The 19,545-nt window shown below is 39.6% G+C and overlaps 1 protein-coding gene across 1 annotated transcript in view; it reads left to right on the top strand.

Moving 5' to 3' along the window:
• Positions 1 to 19,545, top strand: part of LOC306881302 (fibronectin type III domain-containing protein 3B-like) — a 156,676-nt gene that overhangs the window by 19,696 nt on the left and 117,435 nt on the right. Inside the window, 2 exon segments of the mRNA XM_079435320.1 lie at positions 13,739 to 13,886; positions 15,654 to 15,729. Of these exon segments, the coding sequence (XP_079291446.1) occupies positions 13,767 to 13,886; positions 15,654 to 15,729 (196 nt within the window). The 5' untranslated portion in view covers positions 13,739 to 13,766.

Raw genomic sequence — 19,545 nt, 5'->3', positions numbered from 1 at the left:
AATGTGCTTTAATCCCATTTAAGCTTTTTATATGATTTACTGTCACTTTGCTTAAATGGCAAGAGCCCTAAAATTACAGAGAGAGACGTATTATACCATACATGTTCTACAAATATCTTGCTTTGCTCCTCTTTTTGGAGGCCCACTTTAGCCAGGAGTGTAGTTATTCAGTCCTTATTCTGATTTGAATGCCTATACAGAATATTCTCCAGGGTCCAGCTTTCATTGTATGGTTACACCTGAGAGCATTCCTGTAGTCCTCCATGGATGTTGTGAACCACTGTAGGTAAAGAAACCATTTCACAACAGCGGACTAATAATATACAGATATCACACTCTTAGTGTACTGTACAGCTAAAAGTGTTCTTGTACTTCTCAGTTGTAAGTCAGTTTGGACAAAAGAATTGGAAAAGAATCTGCTTTACCTGTAGGTCAAGCATGGAGCAGGTAGTGTGATGGGTGCAATATAGGGTTTGACCGATATGTGTTTTTCAGGGCCGATACTGATTATTACAGATCAAGTAGACTGATAACTGATATTTTGCACCGATTATACATGTCTGGTGTAAAAATTTAAATAAGTGCTCAGAAATAAACAACAACTTTTTAAAATTAAATTTTTATTTTATTGCCAAATCAGTTTTGAAATGACCGATAACGATAAGCATATAAAGGCTTAATATCAGCCTGGCCGATAATCGGTCAACCCCTAGTGCAGTATGTGATGCATTTTCTTTTCCTGTGATTTTGGTAACATACATACCGCCAAGATTTTCTTCATATAATACAGATCACAAACAAAGCAATTGTTTAATGCATCTTGACATGATGGCGTTCATTCTTTCCCTCAAGCTGAGCATTAAAGTTCAGCGTGACCTGGAAAAAGGTAAGTCGATGCTTAAAGAGATGCTGTTGCCATGAGAGATGGCTGTTTCCATGGCGTCGCGTCTCGGTTCTGTGAAAACATCAGTTGTGAAACTGTTTGCCTGAGGCGTACGTGCTGTGGAGGGTATTGCCGGGAAATTCCTTTCAGCATAAACATGCATAAAAATACACAGGCTCCTATGGAAGCATCCTACCTATAAAGAAAAACCTATACTTTATGGCTGTACAGCAACAAATAGCTTCTAAGTTACTATTTGTCTTATTAAATCTTGGAACTTGGCAGTTTATTATTTAGGTCTGCATGCATGGTGAGGTGTGTATTTATTCCTGTGTGTGTAGGGGTCTCTAGATAGATATAGTGAAAGACTGACGTTTTATATTTGTTGGCAAACATCTCACTGCCTGTGTTGGTATTATGATTGAGTGAGTGTGATTTGTACTCCAAAATAACTCAATATTTTTCATCAGATTAATTCAATTAAATTCAATTCAAGTTTATTTGTATAGCGCGTTTTACGATACAAATCGTTGCAAAGCAGCTCTACAGGAAATTAAGTTTCCACAATATATTTATATATTGCAGAACCTTAATATGTTTAACTTATGGCAAAATTTGGTAATTCTGTATGTTGTCTGAGCATTGGCATCTTCTGAGGTCCTCTGAGGGGTTGGCATTATCTTTTCTCAGGTGTTCGGTCATCTCAGATCATTTAAGGGTTGGATCCAGACTGAAGCTTCTGTAATTCCTAGTTACCACGGGATGTTAATCCCGTGGCAGAAACAGAGAAACAAATAGAGACATAATTAGCGTAGCTGCTGTTCCATCTAAGCAAAAAGGATTTGTTCAACCCAAGCTAAAGAATAATAATAATGTACATTTGATCAGATATAACTGCGGTACAAGATTATAAGATGCATTATGTGAATGCTTGGCTAAAGAGATGTGTCTTTAATCTAGATTTAAACCGAGAGAGTGTGTCTGAACCCCGAACGTTATCAAGAAGGCTATTCCAGAGTTTGGGAGCCAAATGTGAAAAAGCTCTACCTCCTTTAGTGAACTTTGCTATCCTAGGTACTACCAAAAGTCCAGAGTTTTGCGACCTTAGGGAGTGGGTTGGATTGTTGCGTGGTAGAAGACAAGTTAGGTACGCAGGAGCTAAACCATTTAGGGCCTTATAGGCAAGTAATAATATTTTGTAAATGATACGGAACTGAATAGGTAGCCAGTGCAGAGACTGTAAGATTACATCTCGGTTCATCTTTCAATATCACCCTCGGTCCAATATCAACTTAATCTCTCTCTCTTTTTTAGTCTGACCTCAGTTGGATTTAAAAATGTGTGTTTCAAAAAGAATGGAGCCTTTGGAAATGTTACTTTGAACCGCAACAGGCCAAAGGCATAATTCCCGATATCCAGATCACCCAAACACAGCGCAGCTGGACGCTGAACCTCTCAGTACATCTTCTATTCATTCCAGGTCAAATTATAGGCCTTTTTCTCCCATTATGCAGATTTTAAACTAAGCAGACCATTAGAGGGAACGCTACACTCTTTCCTGCTTTTATTTATGAAGAGTTTCATGGTTGAAGAGATGGTATGAATCATCTACATGGTTGCTTTTCATCATTTTCAGTTTATAAAAGAAGAATATGTATGTATATATATATGTATGTATATGTAATATATAAATAAATTATATGTAATTTATTTACAATTATATAAAGATTGTCTATAGATTATAGACATTTTTAAAATTTTGTGTAACAGATTATTAATATATTAAATAGGACAAACATAGTCTTGCAGTTGTATTGGCAGGTCCCAGCTTATTCCCATTTCTAGCTGGTGCAGTTTTAATAAAACAGCACTATTACCATGGTACTTTTTTGGTAAATGGGAAGCTTTGTCACTCTCTTCCATCTTTCCTGTTGCTTTGCAGCATCAGCGTTCCTCTCAGTTCTGCCTTCTGTCTTCTCTCCCTGCGGTTGCTTCTGCCTGCAGGAGCCAGACAGCTACTGAGGATTTTATTAATTGCCTGTATGTGTGTCTGAAAGTGTAATTGGCGTTCTCTGAGGCAGCGGGGCCGACATGGCTTTGTGCAATCTGTGATTAAACGGAGCTAATAAGCAGATATCAGTCAGCCCTGGCAAACGCTCCTATCTGCAGCCAGCTGGGCGCATACCTACAGGTAGAGCTCATGTCTCCCCATGGCTCATTTTATTTTTTCCCCCTTCTTGTTTCTATCTGTCCTCATTTTCCTCTCCTCCTCCTCTGGATGCACACTGTTGGGTTATTGGCTGATGGTGTACGGTGTCGGGTTCTCCATCTAGTCAGAGCTCTTTGTGGTGTGTTGTTGAGATGCTCTGGTTTTCTTTGGTCTTATCTTGTGGGCCATTTAACAGAATAATAGAGACCGGTAGTGGAAATAAGAGGCCATTTTGGCTCTGTATAGTGCTGAAATGAACAAAACAACCCAAGTTTCCGTGCCTACAGCCCTCTCACGTTTCTGCTCTGCATGTTAAGATTTGCCCTATTCTGAGTCTGTACTGGCTGCAGTCACCACAAACCACCTCACAAGAGCTTTTTTAACACTCCTAAATGTTGAATAAGATTCCGTAATTAAGATTGTTCTGTTTTCTCCACATGAACTTTAAAAGTTGGATTGTAGAAGTTGTGTATTATATATGTGTATTATGCTCATCAATATACTAGGGTTGTGGATCTTTTAGTTAACACAGAATAGTTTTGATATGTTGGTTTTTGGTTCGATGTAATTGTTGTTTTAACGATGTGCAATTTGATATTATCGAGTATTTTGCAAAAACCAAACAAAACACCTAAGGAGTGCACGCTTACATTAGCCTACGTGGTGATGATGCCGGTTAAATGGTGCACTTGTGCATTTAGAGTGTGTTCTTTTTTTGATGAGACTGGTTTAATTTGTTTGGTAAAAGCCTAAATGTGTGTTATCTTAATTGACTGATTAAATGTAACAATGTGACTCAAAAGATGTACACTTTTAGAAAATAAAATTGCTTTATTAAAAGGTAAAAATCAATTTAAACTTAAATGAAAAGATTAATTAATCATTGATGTGAACTGACCACACAGAATATGAAGAATATCAAGAACTGCAGCTGTCCACGGTAGTCCGATATCAGCACAATAACATACACTGCAACATATCGTGTAATTATCGTAATCGAAAAAAAATAGTTTTTTTTCAATATCGCACACCTCTAACCCCACTTCAAGTTGCATTTTCTTTATCCTCTTTATGTACAATTGAGAAGTCATATTTCAAGATCAATGCATTTGATTCAGCAGGTAACCAAGTGAATAATTGTATCCTTTGCTATACAAAAAAATGACAGATTTACTCTTTGAAAACCCTTTATTCCTTTTTTTTTTTGTCTATTAAAGTCAGTGACATCTATTGTTGTTTTGGATTTTTATTGTGGGGAAAAAATGGGTAAAACGTTCCTCAATATATCTTCTCTTGTGTTCTGCTGTAGAAAGTTATTCTGGTTTTGAACGACAGGTGAGCAAATGTAAATCGGTAGCACTTTATTTTACACTCCTGTTCCTCATGTAGCCTACATATGTACTTATTCTAGTAATTACAATAACTAGGTAATAACTAGGTAATAACCCTGAACCTACCCATAAACCTAACCCTACCCCATTTAGTTACCTTACTACCAGTACTTCCTTGGGTAAGTACACTGTAAGTACATTGTAAGTACATGTAAGTACACGTACTGTAAAATAAAGTGCAACCTGTAAATCTTTTTAAAAGAAAAATGGCTAATGCACTAAATACAGAATATATAGTGCACTGAATATTTATTTTCCCCATGTTTATATTATGTTAAATGTACAAAGGCAGTTCTAGGCAGAGGTGTCTAAGTTCTCTTGCCTACGAACCATCTGTAGCTCTGCGTATTACAGCATGGTTGAATCATCCTGTTGCTGAATGTGCTTTTCAACAAGCATGAGGGCATGACAGACATTGTTCATTATTTCCTCATCTCACCCACACTCTCGAGAGAATCTCGGTCAGACCCAATGACAGAACATGCTTTTTGATGAGCGCTTTCAGCCTGTTAGCATCCCTGACTCCCAGCAGTTGGTTGCAGAAAACTTTTTAGTTAAGAAAAAAAACTCTTAGTGATATTTCACTTAAAATTATAACTAAGGGTCTTCATAGCTTGAGGGGTTTGTTGCAGCTGGCCCAGAGTCCCAGCGCAGCACGCCGCTTTCACTGACCAGAGTTTCTTCAGGAAATTCACTGCGGTTTATTTAAAAAACTTAGTATGTGAATGAGATGTCAATGAATTTTGTCAGAGCGTGTTGTAACACATAATGAAAGATCCACAGTGGCAACTTGAGTTAAAACATGGCTATTGATCCCACCTGTATATTCCACTTTACTCTGTTTAGTTGCAGATAAACCTGAAAACTCAGAAGAATTTGATGACCTAATATGTGGTTCATATTTGATGACTAAATTTGTGGAATGGCCAGGCAGGATCTTGTTCTTTCGCCACTTTCTTGATATTTGCCACAAATCAATCCCCTTTACTCTACCTTCAGCCCATCCTTACCCAACAGTCACCACAATTGAGTCATCTGAGAACTTCTACAGGTGGCATAACTTCTTGCACAGATGAGTCCCTATTCTGCAAGGCTGAAGAGTAGAGCATTAAGGAGTAAATAGATCCTATTCCTGTGGAGCCCCTGTGCTACTGCTCTGTGTATTTGTACAAGACCATTGCAAAGTTGAAGGACTCCCACCGATGGATAGGAAGGACTTTCAAAAGCATCAACGCACTTCAAAGAGTTCTCGAGCTTCTCTGTCAATAGCTATAATTTTGGGGGAGTCTGTCAGCCAACTCCTGGCAATGGAGAAATCCTGTGGTTCACAACAGAGAGTCTGCTTTTCTGAGAAAAGTGAGATGATGGGAGTTTTTTTTTCCCAAAAAGGATGCTTGAACTACCATTTGAATGCAAAGCCATAACTTGTCCAAAAGGAAATGTGGAACACATGGGCCACAAGAATGTATCAATCACACCTGCATACCTACTGAATTCTTTTCCTCAATTATCGAGAAGCAAGTTCGTCCTCAAATTCACCACGATAGAGTCTGAAAGTACATGAACTTAGACGCAGCGTATGAGTTTCCAAAGGGTCCTTGTCATTGTGCTGGACAAGGCGGGAACAGTTTGTGGTGCGCTGTCTGTCTGACCCGTTCCCGTTTGTTCTCTCTTTTGTTCCTTTTTTGTGTCCATCTAAACTGCGGAAACTGGCTGGCATGTGACGGGAGGTACTGGACAAGAGTGAGAGAGACAGGCAGACAGAGACTGGCTGTACTGCACGCCTCGCTGCCCAGACTGCCCAGGATTTAATTAGTCTGTGTGATATTTATGCATAAATAAAAGTGGGAGCTGCCATATTTGCTCAGTCTTGCAGCCCACAAATCGTTTGCTTTGTTACAGCCTTCCTAAGGCCGCAGACAGACAGCTGTGTTGCGTAAAACCTTGACCCTCGAAAGTTGCAGAGGACGTCTGTCACCTGTGGTGTGTTCCTGAAGCTCCAAACCGCAGCATAGCTACAGAACTTTGCGTTCCATTGATGCCATCTGGAACTTTCACCATTTGTCTTGATGTCTGTGCTTGTGTCATGCTGTGGGAGAGGAATGTTGTGGATGTGGCTAGCCCACATCTCATGTCATGTGGTGAGGGTGTTAGTGAGTTGTTATTGTCCTGGGATAACATTTGGATGCGTCGTCTTGGCAAAATGCATGGTACATGAATTAATTTTGTGAGTTCATGAAAGCACTTTTTTTTATAAGGATCCAGATGAGTTGTGTTAGTGGGGTTGTGTAATCATGACCCACAACTGGCCCTTTCCGCCAAGCTGACAGGAAACAGGAAAGTCAGGGTGTGCATGACCAATTTTTTTTTTATTTATTTTTATGCCGTTCAAGATCTGGACTGAGGCGCTATGGCAAATCACCCACCATGTAAATTGGCTGAGGGAAGTGTGTGAGTGCATTATGAATGTATGCCTGTACTGTACTTCCCTTATTGTCCTTCACAGTGTTAAATATTGCAGCGAGCAGGCTGTAGAACAGGAAGTGGCTCAGTGTGTTTTGTTCTCAATGGGAGACAGTGATATTCAGCTCCGATTTGTCAAAGCATGGCCCGTCATTCAAAAATCCCCTGCGCCTTCATTCAGAAACGCCTTTTGTTTTGGATTTCCCAAGACCTGTGCAGTTCAACACAAAATCTGGAGAACTAGTCTTTGCACCACAGGGAAGGAAAGCCATAGGTAGACACAGCAAAACATAACACAACAGTCCACCGAAGGCCTTAGCAACAGCGCTAATCTGTTACACACACCTTACAGAGTACTCCGTTTTCTAAATACATATGTACTTCAATGAATTGTTCATAATAAGAAATGCTTCATTTCTAAACATTATGAGGTTAAATGACAAAATGGCAAACTTTCTGGTCATGTATGCTGGTCTTTTCCAATCAATTAGTCCCCATGTGAGCTCAGCCCATGGAAACTCGCATTCATCTGCTTCCATTTTTACATCCAGTGCCCACATGTCAAGTCACCTTTATTTATATAGTGCTTTTAACAATGTAAATTGTGTCAAAACAACTGCACAATATCAAAAAAGGAAAGATGTAAGATGTAAGATTTCCATGTAAGATGAAAAGATTAAAAAAAGATTTCATTATTGAATTCAGTGGTGTCATCATCCAGCTCAGTTCGGTTTAAATAGTGTCTTTGCAAACAGGTCGACCATATCGCTGGAAATGAAGTGTCCCCAACTAAGCAAGCCAGAGGTGACAGCGGCAAGGAAACAAAACTCCATCGGTGACAGAAAGGATTTGTTGCTCCTTTAATTGTGACTTCAATGTCAAAGTCCGTTAACTTGGCAGCCACGTTGGCAGCAACAGGCAGCTATCTAGATGTTAGGCAAGTACAGCTAGTATCTACTTGAATTTATTAAAGCAAGATTAAAATTTCAAAAACTGTCAAGATATATTTCTATTACCTATTTCAAATCCACAATCGAATCTAACACCTGGCATATCACACATTTACTGATTATTGAAACCGCTAAGCTGTTAGTTTTCATGTTGTGGCAAATAAATCACAGATATTAAGTTATATTATCTACACTACTTAAAAGATTCTCTAACTAAAATATTTCACTGTAACATCCATATATAACCAATATGGTGCTGATATATATCTTCATTAGTATAAACCGTGTATTTTTCAGACTCACCGAGCTAATGCACATGTGTCTTCTAGGCTAAATAAAACGAGATGACTCTGTCAGACAGACCATTGGCTCTTTTAACTGAAAAAGTGGGACTTTTGTTCTTATGTCGCCTTTTTTGTGAGTTGTCTCATTGTCCTTACATTATCTCTGCTAATGTTGATCCCTGCTAGATTCAAGGGGGTTAATATCTTGAGTTACCCGACATTATAAGTGTGAAAGGTACACTCACATCTTGTGCCATGATCTCCCAAGGCATACTCAGCCTGTTTTCATCTACCTTTAATCTAAATGCCAATTAGAGAACTGTGTTGTGAAAGCTGTGGAGGAAGCAGATTAAACAAACCTACATGCTTATGGATTCAATCAATCCTTGTTTCTCAAGTTTATTAGGGTTTGTTGGTACTCAGGTTTTGACCAGCTGGTTTGATTCATTTATTTAAGATTTTTTTTTTTTTTTTTTTTTTTAAAACACTTGAGCGAAAGAAAAGTTGGAGGAGGAGCAGTAAAAGGAGAAAAGGACAAGTGAAAGGATAATGGGGCCCACCATTCTTAAATAACAGTTTGCTTTCCTTGCGGTGCTGTGCCGTCAGCCCAACGCATGAGCTGTGTGTTTGCATGTGTGTGTCATTGCATGCAATCATTTGTGGCAGACTGCACAAGAAAGTTTGTGCTGCAAACAGAGCTGCTTTTTGTTTCTCAAATTGTGGAGGGAAATTACTGTGAAAATGAGGTAATGAACAGAGTAGCCAGAAGGCCAGAGTCTCATTCATACATCCAATCATGAGACTCTTGTGTCTGTTTGTTCTGCTTTAGAGACCGTATGCATGCATGCGTACATACAGTAGTAGTGGTAGATGGATAATTTATTATTTCATTGTTTTATTTTTGTCACTGTCGTTTAAGTCATTTATTTTATTTATTACTCTGATTCTAGTGGGTTTTTTTGTTACTTTTATTTCATTTTATATTTTTTTGAATATACAATGATTGGCCTCTAGGTATGTGCAGAACCGTGCTAAGGTAAAGGTCAGATGTCATTTGCTGAATGGAAAGGTTTCACAGACTCAGAGTTCTGGGTTTATAGCTCAGCTGGGCCTCTTTGGCCCCGGCTGGCAGATGAGGTGACACCTCAGTGAATTATCGTCTTTTACGTCCTCTGTTAGATTCGAGAGGCAGTCCTCAGTTTTTGCTTCCAGCAGCAAGCCTGGCCCCTTCACATAAGACTGTCTCTCATCCCACCACTTCCCTCAGCCTCGGCAAACAAGCGGACGATTGTTGCGGCCTATCCTTGAAGGAATTTTTCAATTTAACTTTTTATCGTCTTTTGGAATCAACACCTTATTAATCATAAATTCTTTTGAAGAGGAAACCTCAAGGATTTTACTGGCAGAACAGCCTTCACAATGGAAATCCACAACTGCAAACAAACCAGCTGGAGAACAAAACGACATATTTCAAACAAAGAGATAAAAAGGCTACAAAGTGTGTGACACATTAGGCCAGCATTTCTGTAAACACGGGTATTAAGCTATCACAACCCATATCCATCTCATTGTAAGTTTCCACTGTAAGTTGTACAAATCCTAAAATAAATGCAGGCTTCAATTTCAATGGAAATCCTAATTATAGCTTTTGGTGGGTGAGAGGACGAGGCTTAGCATAGGCCCCATTAGCTGCTAAAGCAGGAGGAATCCAGGCATCAAAGCAGCTCAGCACGGGCCGCTCAACTGAACTAATCTCAGCCTAACCGCCCAGCACTTTAACCTGTCGCTTGAAACCACGACTGCATCAGGACCACTCTTCACAGCCAACAGCTGACTGAGTTAACTCTGATGGCCTTTAATTAGTCATTTAAACCCACTTCTCTCTCATTTTGCTATCTTTCTTTTATCTCTCTCTCTCTCTCTCTCTCTCTCTCAGAGTCTTCCTCTCAGCTCTCTGGGACTGTGGCTTGGCGGCTCTTAAAAGGTCATTAATTATTTCTGGTTAGCTGAAGGGTTTTCTCTGTGTGTGTGTGTGGCCGTCTGTTGGACTGTCTGTCTGTCTCTCTCTCTCTTCTATTTCATGTACGATGGTGTATTTCACAGTGATTTTGTCTGTTTATAGTTCTGATACATTCTGAAGCCAACTTTCCTATTCATCTATTCTAATCTGCTGTCTCCAATCTTACTGTCTTTTTTCGTTCTTATTGTCACTTTGTGTGTTTTATGACCTCAACTGATGGATCAGGTTTTGGCTAGTATAATATTGTATTATTACATAATCTTATTACATATCTTTAATCCTATATTAAACAGAGTTGATCTTTTAATTAAATATATATACTTGCATTTATATAGATTTTTATTTCTATTTCTGATTTAGTGCCCAATAAACTTTTCTTATTATTTGAAAAGGTTTCTTGCTTAAAGAATCCTGAAACAAAATGTGTTCGTTTCCATAAAAATAAGTATTTTAGTACAGCATTTATTTATAATTAAAATCTTTTGTATCTTTACTGTCACATTCAATTAATTAAATTCATTTTGTGGAATAAAATAATTACTTTATAAAAAAATAAATGCACTGACCCCATACTTTTGAAGAGTAGTGTGTGTGTATACAGTTAAAGTTTCCTTATCCTTACAGCTCAGTCACTAGTGAGTGATTCTGGACTATTTACATGCTCTTGTAGTGTCATCAGCTAATCAGCGTCTTCCAAGCATTGTATAGTAAAGACCAGATTTGACAAGGTCTGACTGGGTCTCTGGTAAGTACTGGTAGTCCTCACCATGCAAGAATGCCAGATAAAAGATGGTTTATTCCAGGCTGGTCTTCCTGCATTTCCAGTCCAGAGCCACATTCTGTTCTCATCACTGCAGTTAGAAACGTTTGTCTGAGACGGCATCATCAGGGAAAGCTCTGATCGTGACTGGGCCTAAAGAAGGTCACCATCTGGTAAATCTGTTTACTCTTGTTTTGCCATGTCAGTCTCACCTGATGCACTGCATAAACATCAAGTATGAGGAGTGGGCAAAAGGTAATGAAGGATGGATGGAAAGTCAAACAGAGAGAGAAGAATGCCGATACAATGGGAGAGTGGATGGCCCACATTATTGCACAGAGACGGAATCAGACTTTTTGCTGTCCTGATGTCCACAAACGTGTCTTCAGCTGGGTTTGCACCTCTCTTTTGAAGTGAACCAACTGCTGGCAAATAACATGCAGATATGTCTCTGCTTATGTGACTCACATAAAACTAACCATTTAGCATCAATGGAAAGAACAGAATGTGGGGTAAAATGGGACATGATGTGCTCTCTGTTTTCCAAAGGACATTTTATTGTGTTTTTGCTGAGGCTAGGGATTGCTAGGGCTCTGGAGTCATTTTCCCATGCTTTTATTTTTAATAAATAAAGACACTACTATTCAAAAGTTGTAAAAAGTTTCAAGGGGTTATAAGGCTGCATTTGTTAAATCAAAAATACAGTAAAATGCATAATGTTGTAGAACATTATTCCATTTTAAAATAACTGCTTTATATTTTAATATATTTAAAAATGTAATTTATTCCTGTCATGGCAAAGCTGAATTTTCAGCAGCCATTACTCCAGTCTTCAGTGTCACATGATCCTTCAGAAACACAATGTCACTCGTTTAAATAATCGCTGCGCTAGAGAAGGTGAAGTAGCATGTTGACGCCACATCGCAGTTATGTTAAGGTGCGTGAAAATTCAGGAACAAGCTCCAAGTGGTTCGCCACAATGCACTGGGCCAGCTAACAATCAGAACACATTTCGTATTTCAGAAAGAGGGGTTTCATCAAAACGGGAACTAAACTGTGTTTGAGACAGACTGGGAAGAGAGGTGCTGCAATCATGTAAAATATCTGAAACATAATGTGTTTTTGTAATAATCAAGTATGAAAACCTCTGCTTTGTATTCTAAATACACCCCAAAAACTAAATCAAGACTTTGAAAGTGAAGTGACATACTGCCAAGTATGGTGACCCATACTCGGAATTCGTGCTCTACATTTAACCCATCCATCGTGCACACACACAGCAGTGAACACACACACACCGTGAACACACACCCGGAGCAGTGGGCAGCCATTTATGCTGCGGCGCCCGGGGAGCAGTTGGGGGTTCGGTGTCTTGCTCAAGGGCACCTCAGTCGTGGTATTGAGGGTGGAGAGAGCGCTGGACATTCACTCCCCCCACCTACAATCCCTGCCGACCTGAGACTCGAACCCGCAACCTTTGGATTACGAGTCCGACTCTCCAACCATTAGGCCACGACGTCCCCTAAAGGGGGTAAAAGGGCATAATAAGTTTTTGTAAACTTTAAGACTTTGATGAATAGAATTCTTTGAATAGAAAGCTCAAAATAACCATATTTATTTGAAATATAAATATTTTGTAATACTACCAAAATCCTCACTGTCAATGCGTTGTTGCTGAATAAAAGTATGCATTACTTTTAAGTATGTGAAATCTGTATGACTTTCTTGTATGGAACAGAGATTATGATGTTTTGAAAAATGTATAAACTATTTTTGCCTTTTTTTTTTTTTTTTTTTTTTCTTCATACCAGTAAAAGTCAGTGCAGTCCAAAACAACATTGGACCCCATTGACTTTCATTGTGTGGACCAAATTTTTTTTTATTAGATCATCTGTGTTCCAGAGAAGAAAGTAAGTCTTAAAGGCTGAGAATATGATAAAATTAGGCCTAAATCTTAATTTTTGGGGTGAACTAACCACAGCTTTCTTTTTCCATTTTTACTCCTTAAGATGCATAGTATTTTTATTTATTATTTTTTTTGGTATGCCTTCTGGTGAATCATGTGCAAGGGTCTGCCCCCCCACCCTCTCTTTCTGCATTCTGGTCCTACGGGCTCTGCCACATGTTGTGCCTCTTACAGTGGTGGTACTGTTTTCGTGTGTGTTTGTTACAAACGGGTGGCCTTATATCCAAAATGAAGATATTGTGTGTCTGTTCCTCCACTTCACCCTCATGACTTGGTCACCTTTTCATTACCCAAACTCTTTCCTCTCTCCTCCATTAGACCACAGTCACGCAGCACTAAACTTGCAGATCATTACCAGCTTGTTCGAATGGTCTTTTATCAAAACAGAGTTCATTGTTTGTGGTGAAGTTACTTAAGAGTGCCCTACATGTTTCAAAATTCAAACTCTGGGGGGTGGGAGTCCACTTTTGCATCGGTTTCACACACTTCTTATTTAAGAGAACTTCCCTCGGGCTGTCCAGCTCACAATGACACTGCTGTGCTCTACGGTTGGCTTCAGTTGCCTGCTGTGTCACCATGATGCAACTCTGCATCTTCCATCCATTTATGCTTTAGCTAACGCAAACATCACAAAGCAATCAAAGATTGTGAAATCATCTCAGATAGAAGTACACGTCTACCTTACTCACCGAGCAAAACCAGGATGCACAAAGAGGTTGCGTTTGCAAGTTTAAGATCATATGACATTATTTTGCAGCATTCTTTTATTGTTTGATCACCATCTACATATTTTTATTTCTGTCTTCTCACAGAAAGGCAGTCCAGGAAAGTTCTCCATGAATGTACGTCACAATGATGATGACAGACCAGATTCCGCTGGACCTGCCGCCACCACTATTGAACAGGGAGCTGGCCATGATGCCGCACATGATTAATGTTAGTGGGGATGGATCGCAACAGGTGAGCGCTACTCTGGGTGATGCATGAATTGAGAATGTATACCTTGAATGCAGTGCAAGTCGCTTTGCATAAATGCCTCTGCCAGATGCATGCATATAAATGTGAATGTAAGTTATATATTCTTAGAGCAGGGATTTTTAATCATTTGCTAAGGACCTCTAAAAAGATGATCCCCTTCCAATCATGGAAAAAATATGTATGTAGAAAGACCCGTTTAAAAAATTGGCCATCAATTGAATAATTTAAGTAATTAATTGAATGTGTTTCCAATTTATTTTCTAGGAATTTCTTAGAGAAAAGATACAGCAAAAATATGTAAAATTTAATATATTTAAGGGACCTTTGGATGTAAAATTACAATATTAAACCCAGCTATTTAATATAACCATGCTGACTCAACCACTGGAGGTTGGGCTGGAACTATCTGACCAATACAGTTGTTCCTGTTAAAAGACAGTCTTATACTTCCTGTTCCATTTGGTGCACAAAATACACTCTTCAAATTTTAAAAAGGGAAACAAAAATAAAAGTTCATTTGAAGTTCAAGACCATATTTCTATGGGTTCATGCTGTGCTGAAGGAAGAGTTCACAAGTTGATAAGTTCTTTGGGAGTTGAAAGTGAAAGGTTGACTTGCTTTGTGGCTGCAGGACAGGTCAGCCGTTACCTTAAATTCAACTGACATAGGCTCTTTCGCACTAATTCCTGATGGAAAACAAAGCCAGAAACATCCAAGTCGGTATTTTGGTCAATGAGGAACATTGTAGTCATCTTACATTAGACATTCAAGGAGCACTGCAAGCCCTCAGGCATGCTTCACATTTCCCTTGCACATCTCTCTGTAGATCTGCGCTAATCAGAGCGGATCAGTCTGTTCTGATCTCTTCTCCAGGTGCTGCAGGTACAGCGCCCTGGCCGTGTTTGCTCCGGCCAGAGTGGAAAAAGAATCAGACCCTTGAGAGATGAGGAAAAGCAGATGCAGTCTGCAGCAGATAGGGAAGGTGCTTTGGATTCAGCCAGGTCCACGTTTCTCTGCATTACTGAAAAGAAAAACAGACTGATGAAGTTGTCAGTCCCCAGCATTCTTGATTAATTGTCACATTCGATGTAAGCCTGGTATGCAAAGGTGCGATGCTTGCATAAGGATGTGGAAGTGTGCATTTGCATTCTGCCAGTGTTACACGTCTATGTGTTGGGTGAGTCCTTTATCTGCATTAGGTGTGTGCCTGGAAGAGGAGGGAGGGGAGAACACAAGGTTTTCCTCTGGAAAGCCGGCTTGACTCTTCAGTGCATGCCGCCGTTCCCATAGCAACTGCAGCAGCAGCAGACAGTGTGTGTGTGTGTAGAAGCAGGAAGTAGGTGCCCAGATCTCCAGGGCTGGAGCAGGGAGATGGGAGGTCCGTCTGATACACGACCATCAGGGCTGTAAGGAAACATAGGGTTCGTGCGACATGGCGGGCCAACTTTTTCACATCTACAGGCACGTTTGCACTCTCAACAACCTGTGCGCTGAGAACATGATGGTAAGCAGCCTGGAGCAGAAGAGGGCATGGCGAGCCGACTGTTTCGAGGGGATTTCACAACATCTGGTTGCATCATATTTGCTTTCTTGGCAATTGTGGTCACTATAGTTTGCTAATGTTCCACGGCTCATTTTAAAGTAATGGATTAGTGCATTTTAAGGATTTGCATCTTTTTTCCCGTCTTGGATTGTGTTTGCGGACCAAACTTTGGCTTTGCATCTGTCTGATTCCCAGTGTTTTCGCAGGTGATCCTTGTGCAAGTCAACCCTGGAGAGACCTTCACCATCAGAGCAGAGGATGGATCCCTGCAATGCATTCAAGGTATGTTGTGCTTCCTGTCTCATGCAGTTTCACTTGCAACAGGTTCCTCAGGAGCTTGTTTCTGGAGTTTGCATGTATGATTTGCGAAATGTGGGATGGTGCTGTTGTTCCCTCTGTTCCTGTTTGTGTGGTGTTTTTCTAGCTAATCGAAACCATGATTGGTGTGTTATTGGATTTGGAGCTGTTGTAAACCGATGAGAGGCCGGGTGCAGGGCCACGACTGGCATACTTCTGAGGATATAAAAGGCAGAGTGTACAATGGCAGATTACAAAGCCTCTTTGACTCATTACTCCTCTCCTTTAACATTCAGTGTCTTTGTAGCTAATTAATGATGGACAAGATGGATCATTTGCACATGCTGCACTTGGATTCTCTGAACAGCTGCACAGATAAGGACAGCTCTCGGAGGAGTGCAATAGTTTGAGAAGTTGCTCAATGTTCTTATATGTTGGCTTCTAAAAATACAAGAAGGAAATTTGCAGTAAAATTTCTTCTTAATACAGGAGACGTGAATGGTATGGTAGCTGGTCACAGTGTTATCTAGTGCAGTGTTATCCAAACTTTTGTCTTGTTATTATATATACACTACTGTTTAAGGTTTTTAAGGAATACTTTTGTTTAGCAAGGATGCATTAAAATGATCAAAAGTGACCGTAAAAACATTTGATTTCTATTCATCATAGAATTCTGAAAAACACTGAAAATATCACAGCTTTTACACAAATATTAAGCAACAACTGTTCAACATCTCTAATAATGAGAATTTTGTCCCACTTTATATAAAAGGTGGCCTTAACTATTATATACTTGCATCAAAAAAATAAGTGCAATGTAGTTATTGTGTTCATATTGCATTGCAAAACACTTTTGCTGCTATTGATGTGAGATACGGGTGAGGTTAGGTTTAGTGGTATGAGTAGGTTTAAGGGTGGGTTAAGGTGTAAGGGATGGGTCAGCATTGTAATTATAAATGTAATTATAGAAATGAATTACAGATGTAATTACATGCAGATATTTTTTAAATATAATGTAAAAACATGTATGTACACAATACGTGCATTGTATCAAATGATTCATTTAAATGTAAGTGCATAGTTAAAGCCACCTAGTATAAAGTGGGACCAATAATTTTTTCCTGAGCAGCAAATCAACATATTAATGATTTCTAAAGGATCATGTGACTGAAGACTGGGGTAATAGCTGCTAAAAATAATACATTTTGAAATTGTTTAAGATTCAGACATGCTGACACAATGTGGCGAGTGTGATTATTGGTTTTATACAACCATCCTATACAATCAAGATAATCACTAATGATTAAGTTTAGACACTGGCAAGGCAGATGTTTAGACATTTAAACAGGCAAAATCACAGTCGTGTAAGAAAACACTTGTACTTAAGGTAGCATAACAATTTCCCTGCTCCAAAGTGATCTTCAGGTTGTGGTGGCATAGGTGGGTGGAGAGCAGGCTGGATGGGCCGTGAAGGGCACACTGTTGTGATAAGGGTCAGAAAGAAGGCTCTGTAGGGCTTGGCAGCAACAAGTGTTGACACGAATAGAACAACAGGCCACAGCACTGGCCCTGCTCGCTGCCACAATGTGCCTTTTGTGTGTTCGTCAGCTTTAGGTCCTCACCGGTGATTCCCAATAGCTCTTTTTTGTGGCATCAATTCATTAACTTTCATCCATTGTAATCTCAAGTCAGATTGAGTCATTCCAAGTGTCCTTGTTGCTGCATTTTTGTCAAACCAGTTCCTCCTATAAGAAAAGCATCAATGCTGTAATTAATAGCTGTACTTGGCTTTAACCTCTCCCTGTGTAAGGTTAAAAACAACAAGGAAGTACTTAGGTTAAGCCTTTCAGGTCGTGCCATTGTGTTGGACAGAAGCACACAAGCACATCCGACGCTTAGTGAAAAGGCTCGGCTTATGGCATCACGGTGTTGAAAAAAGCAAGGAAAAGCAACCTGGCGAAACAACGAGAACAAGGTGTGGCACATGGAGGAGAGGGGCATTTCAAACGCACGTGTTTACAGAAAAGGTCACTGGGTTTAATTAGAAGTGTCGACTGAAGCTTATGCTCTGAAGTAGCTGCTTTTTACAGAGAGGCTTCTTTGTCATTATGCAAACCTCAGAGCAGAAGCCTAGATTTAGGATTTTATATAAAGTAACCGCTGTTTAGCCCATGGACCGCTGGCAACACAGAACACAGAGAAAACGTTTTGAAAATGCTTGGGCCAAGATCACATTTGGAGTTGAAAGGTTTAATTTAAAATGATAGTTCATCCAAAAAATGATCATTCAGTCATCATTTACTCACCTCATGTTGCTCCAAACCTGTATGGATTCTTCTGCAAAGCATAAAAGAAGATTTTGAGATGTTTTAACTGTTTTGATCCAAAATCAATGTGGTTCAAGAAAACGTTGTTCAAAAAGATTGGACCCCGCTGAAAACACTTGTTATACAGAATTAAATGAGGGTGAATAAATGGACAGAATTTATAATTTCTTTGGTGAACTGGTACTTTAAATATGAAAGTTTGTCTCTCTGTCACTTAATTTTTGATAGTAGGTCTCTGGAATCATTGAAGTAGGCTAGTGGAAAGAGGAGGCTGTTGGTTAAGAATTTTATAATTAAGGATTCTCTGCTCTTATTGGTCGCTTTCCATCCTCCCTTGTCATCAACTTTCATTGCAAAAACAGCACTTTTTCCTGTCTTCCCACATGGAGATCCCACTCACCTCTATTTTTGACACACTTGGATGAATGTTGTGCTTTATTTTTAGCATCTTAAGCATCAACTTTTTGACCCAACTCAATTCTTAACCTTCGCCTGCCAGGATCCATTGTCGGCATTGCAAACGCTAGTTTCTAAGCTTTTTGGCTGAGTGGCAGGTCATTACAGCGCTCTGAGCCCTATGTTTACTGGAGTTCTAGCCCGCTCCTATCGCTGCTAATTAGAGTGGAAGAGGTTGAACTGTAATCTTTGTCTTGTTTAAACAGGGTGACCTTTTACTTTTTCCAGGGGACCGCTTAACAAGCCTCCGCCACAGTCCATTCTCGGCAGTAAGGCTGCTCCGTGCTGCTTTCCCACACTTTTGCAAACGGAGGACAGTTCTGTTGTTTGAGTTCAGCCTGTCCTGGGTTGCTCGCTGTCTGTTTTGTGTTTCTGTGTGTGCTCCCCTTTTTTGTTTTGTTGTGAGGTCAAGGTTGTGTATGAAGGTGTTATCTCCAGCATTTCCTGGCCGAGAATGAGCACAGTTGTGTTTTGACTAGCCTAGCGTAGAGATGTGATGTTTATGAAGGGCAGGTAAAGCAAGTTTTGAGGTTAACTAGGGACACTGGATCCATTTGCAATCCAGCCATCTGTGAGCACTTCCTTTTTGTCATTTACCCAATGATCAACCAGCTACTTTCATCTCTAATGCTTTTGGACAGGCATTAACCATTTTCATTTGTTTTGTTTTTCTTCTCTCTTCAGTATCTGCTGATAACCGTTTCTGTGTTTACAAGCACTTTTTTCTGTCAAGTAATAAAAACATGAAATGGCTTTCGAAGCCAATTTTAAATCTTTAATGTAACATTTCCTAGTTGAACAGGATATTCAGTGAGAAAAAAATGTAGGTTGGTGCTTGATTTTATCAATTTGGACCAAATGTGTACTGGTCCTACGATGAAGATTAGTTACTAAAACAAAGCCTAGTTAGCTCTTTTGCTATTAGTTAACATTATCCAACAGCCTGTGTGGCCTAGGTGACATCATCAGAAAAGAAAAGTGGTTTCATAGGCGTAGAAAGTTCTCATATTTTGATATT

Source organism: Barbus barbus (genome assembly GCF_936440315.1).
Source record: "Barbus barbus genome assembly, chromosome: 15".
NCBI classification, from domain to species: domain Eukaryota; kingdom Metazoa; phylum Chordata; class Actinopteri; order Cypriniformes; family Cyprinidae; genus Barbus; species Barbus barbus.
The sequence above is the reverse complement of the archived record's forward strand: the minus strand, read 5'-3'. Positions and strand labels throughout refer to the sequence as shown.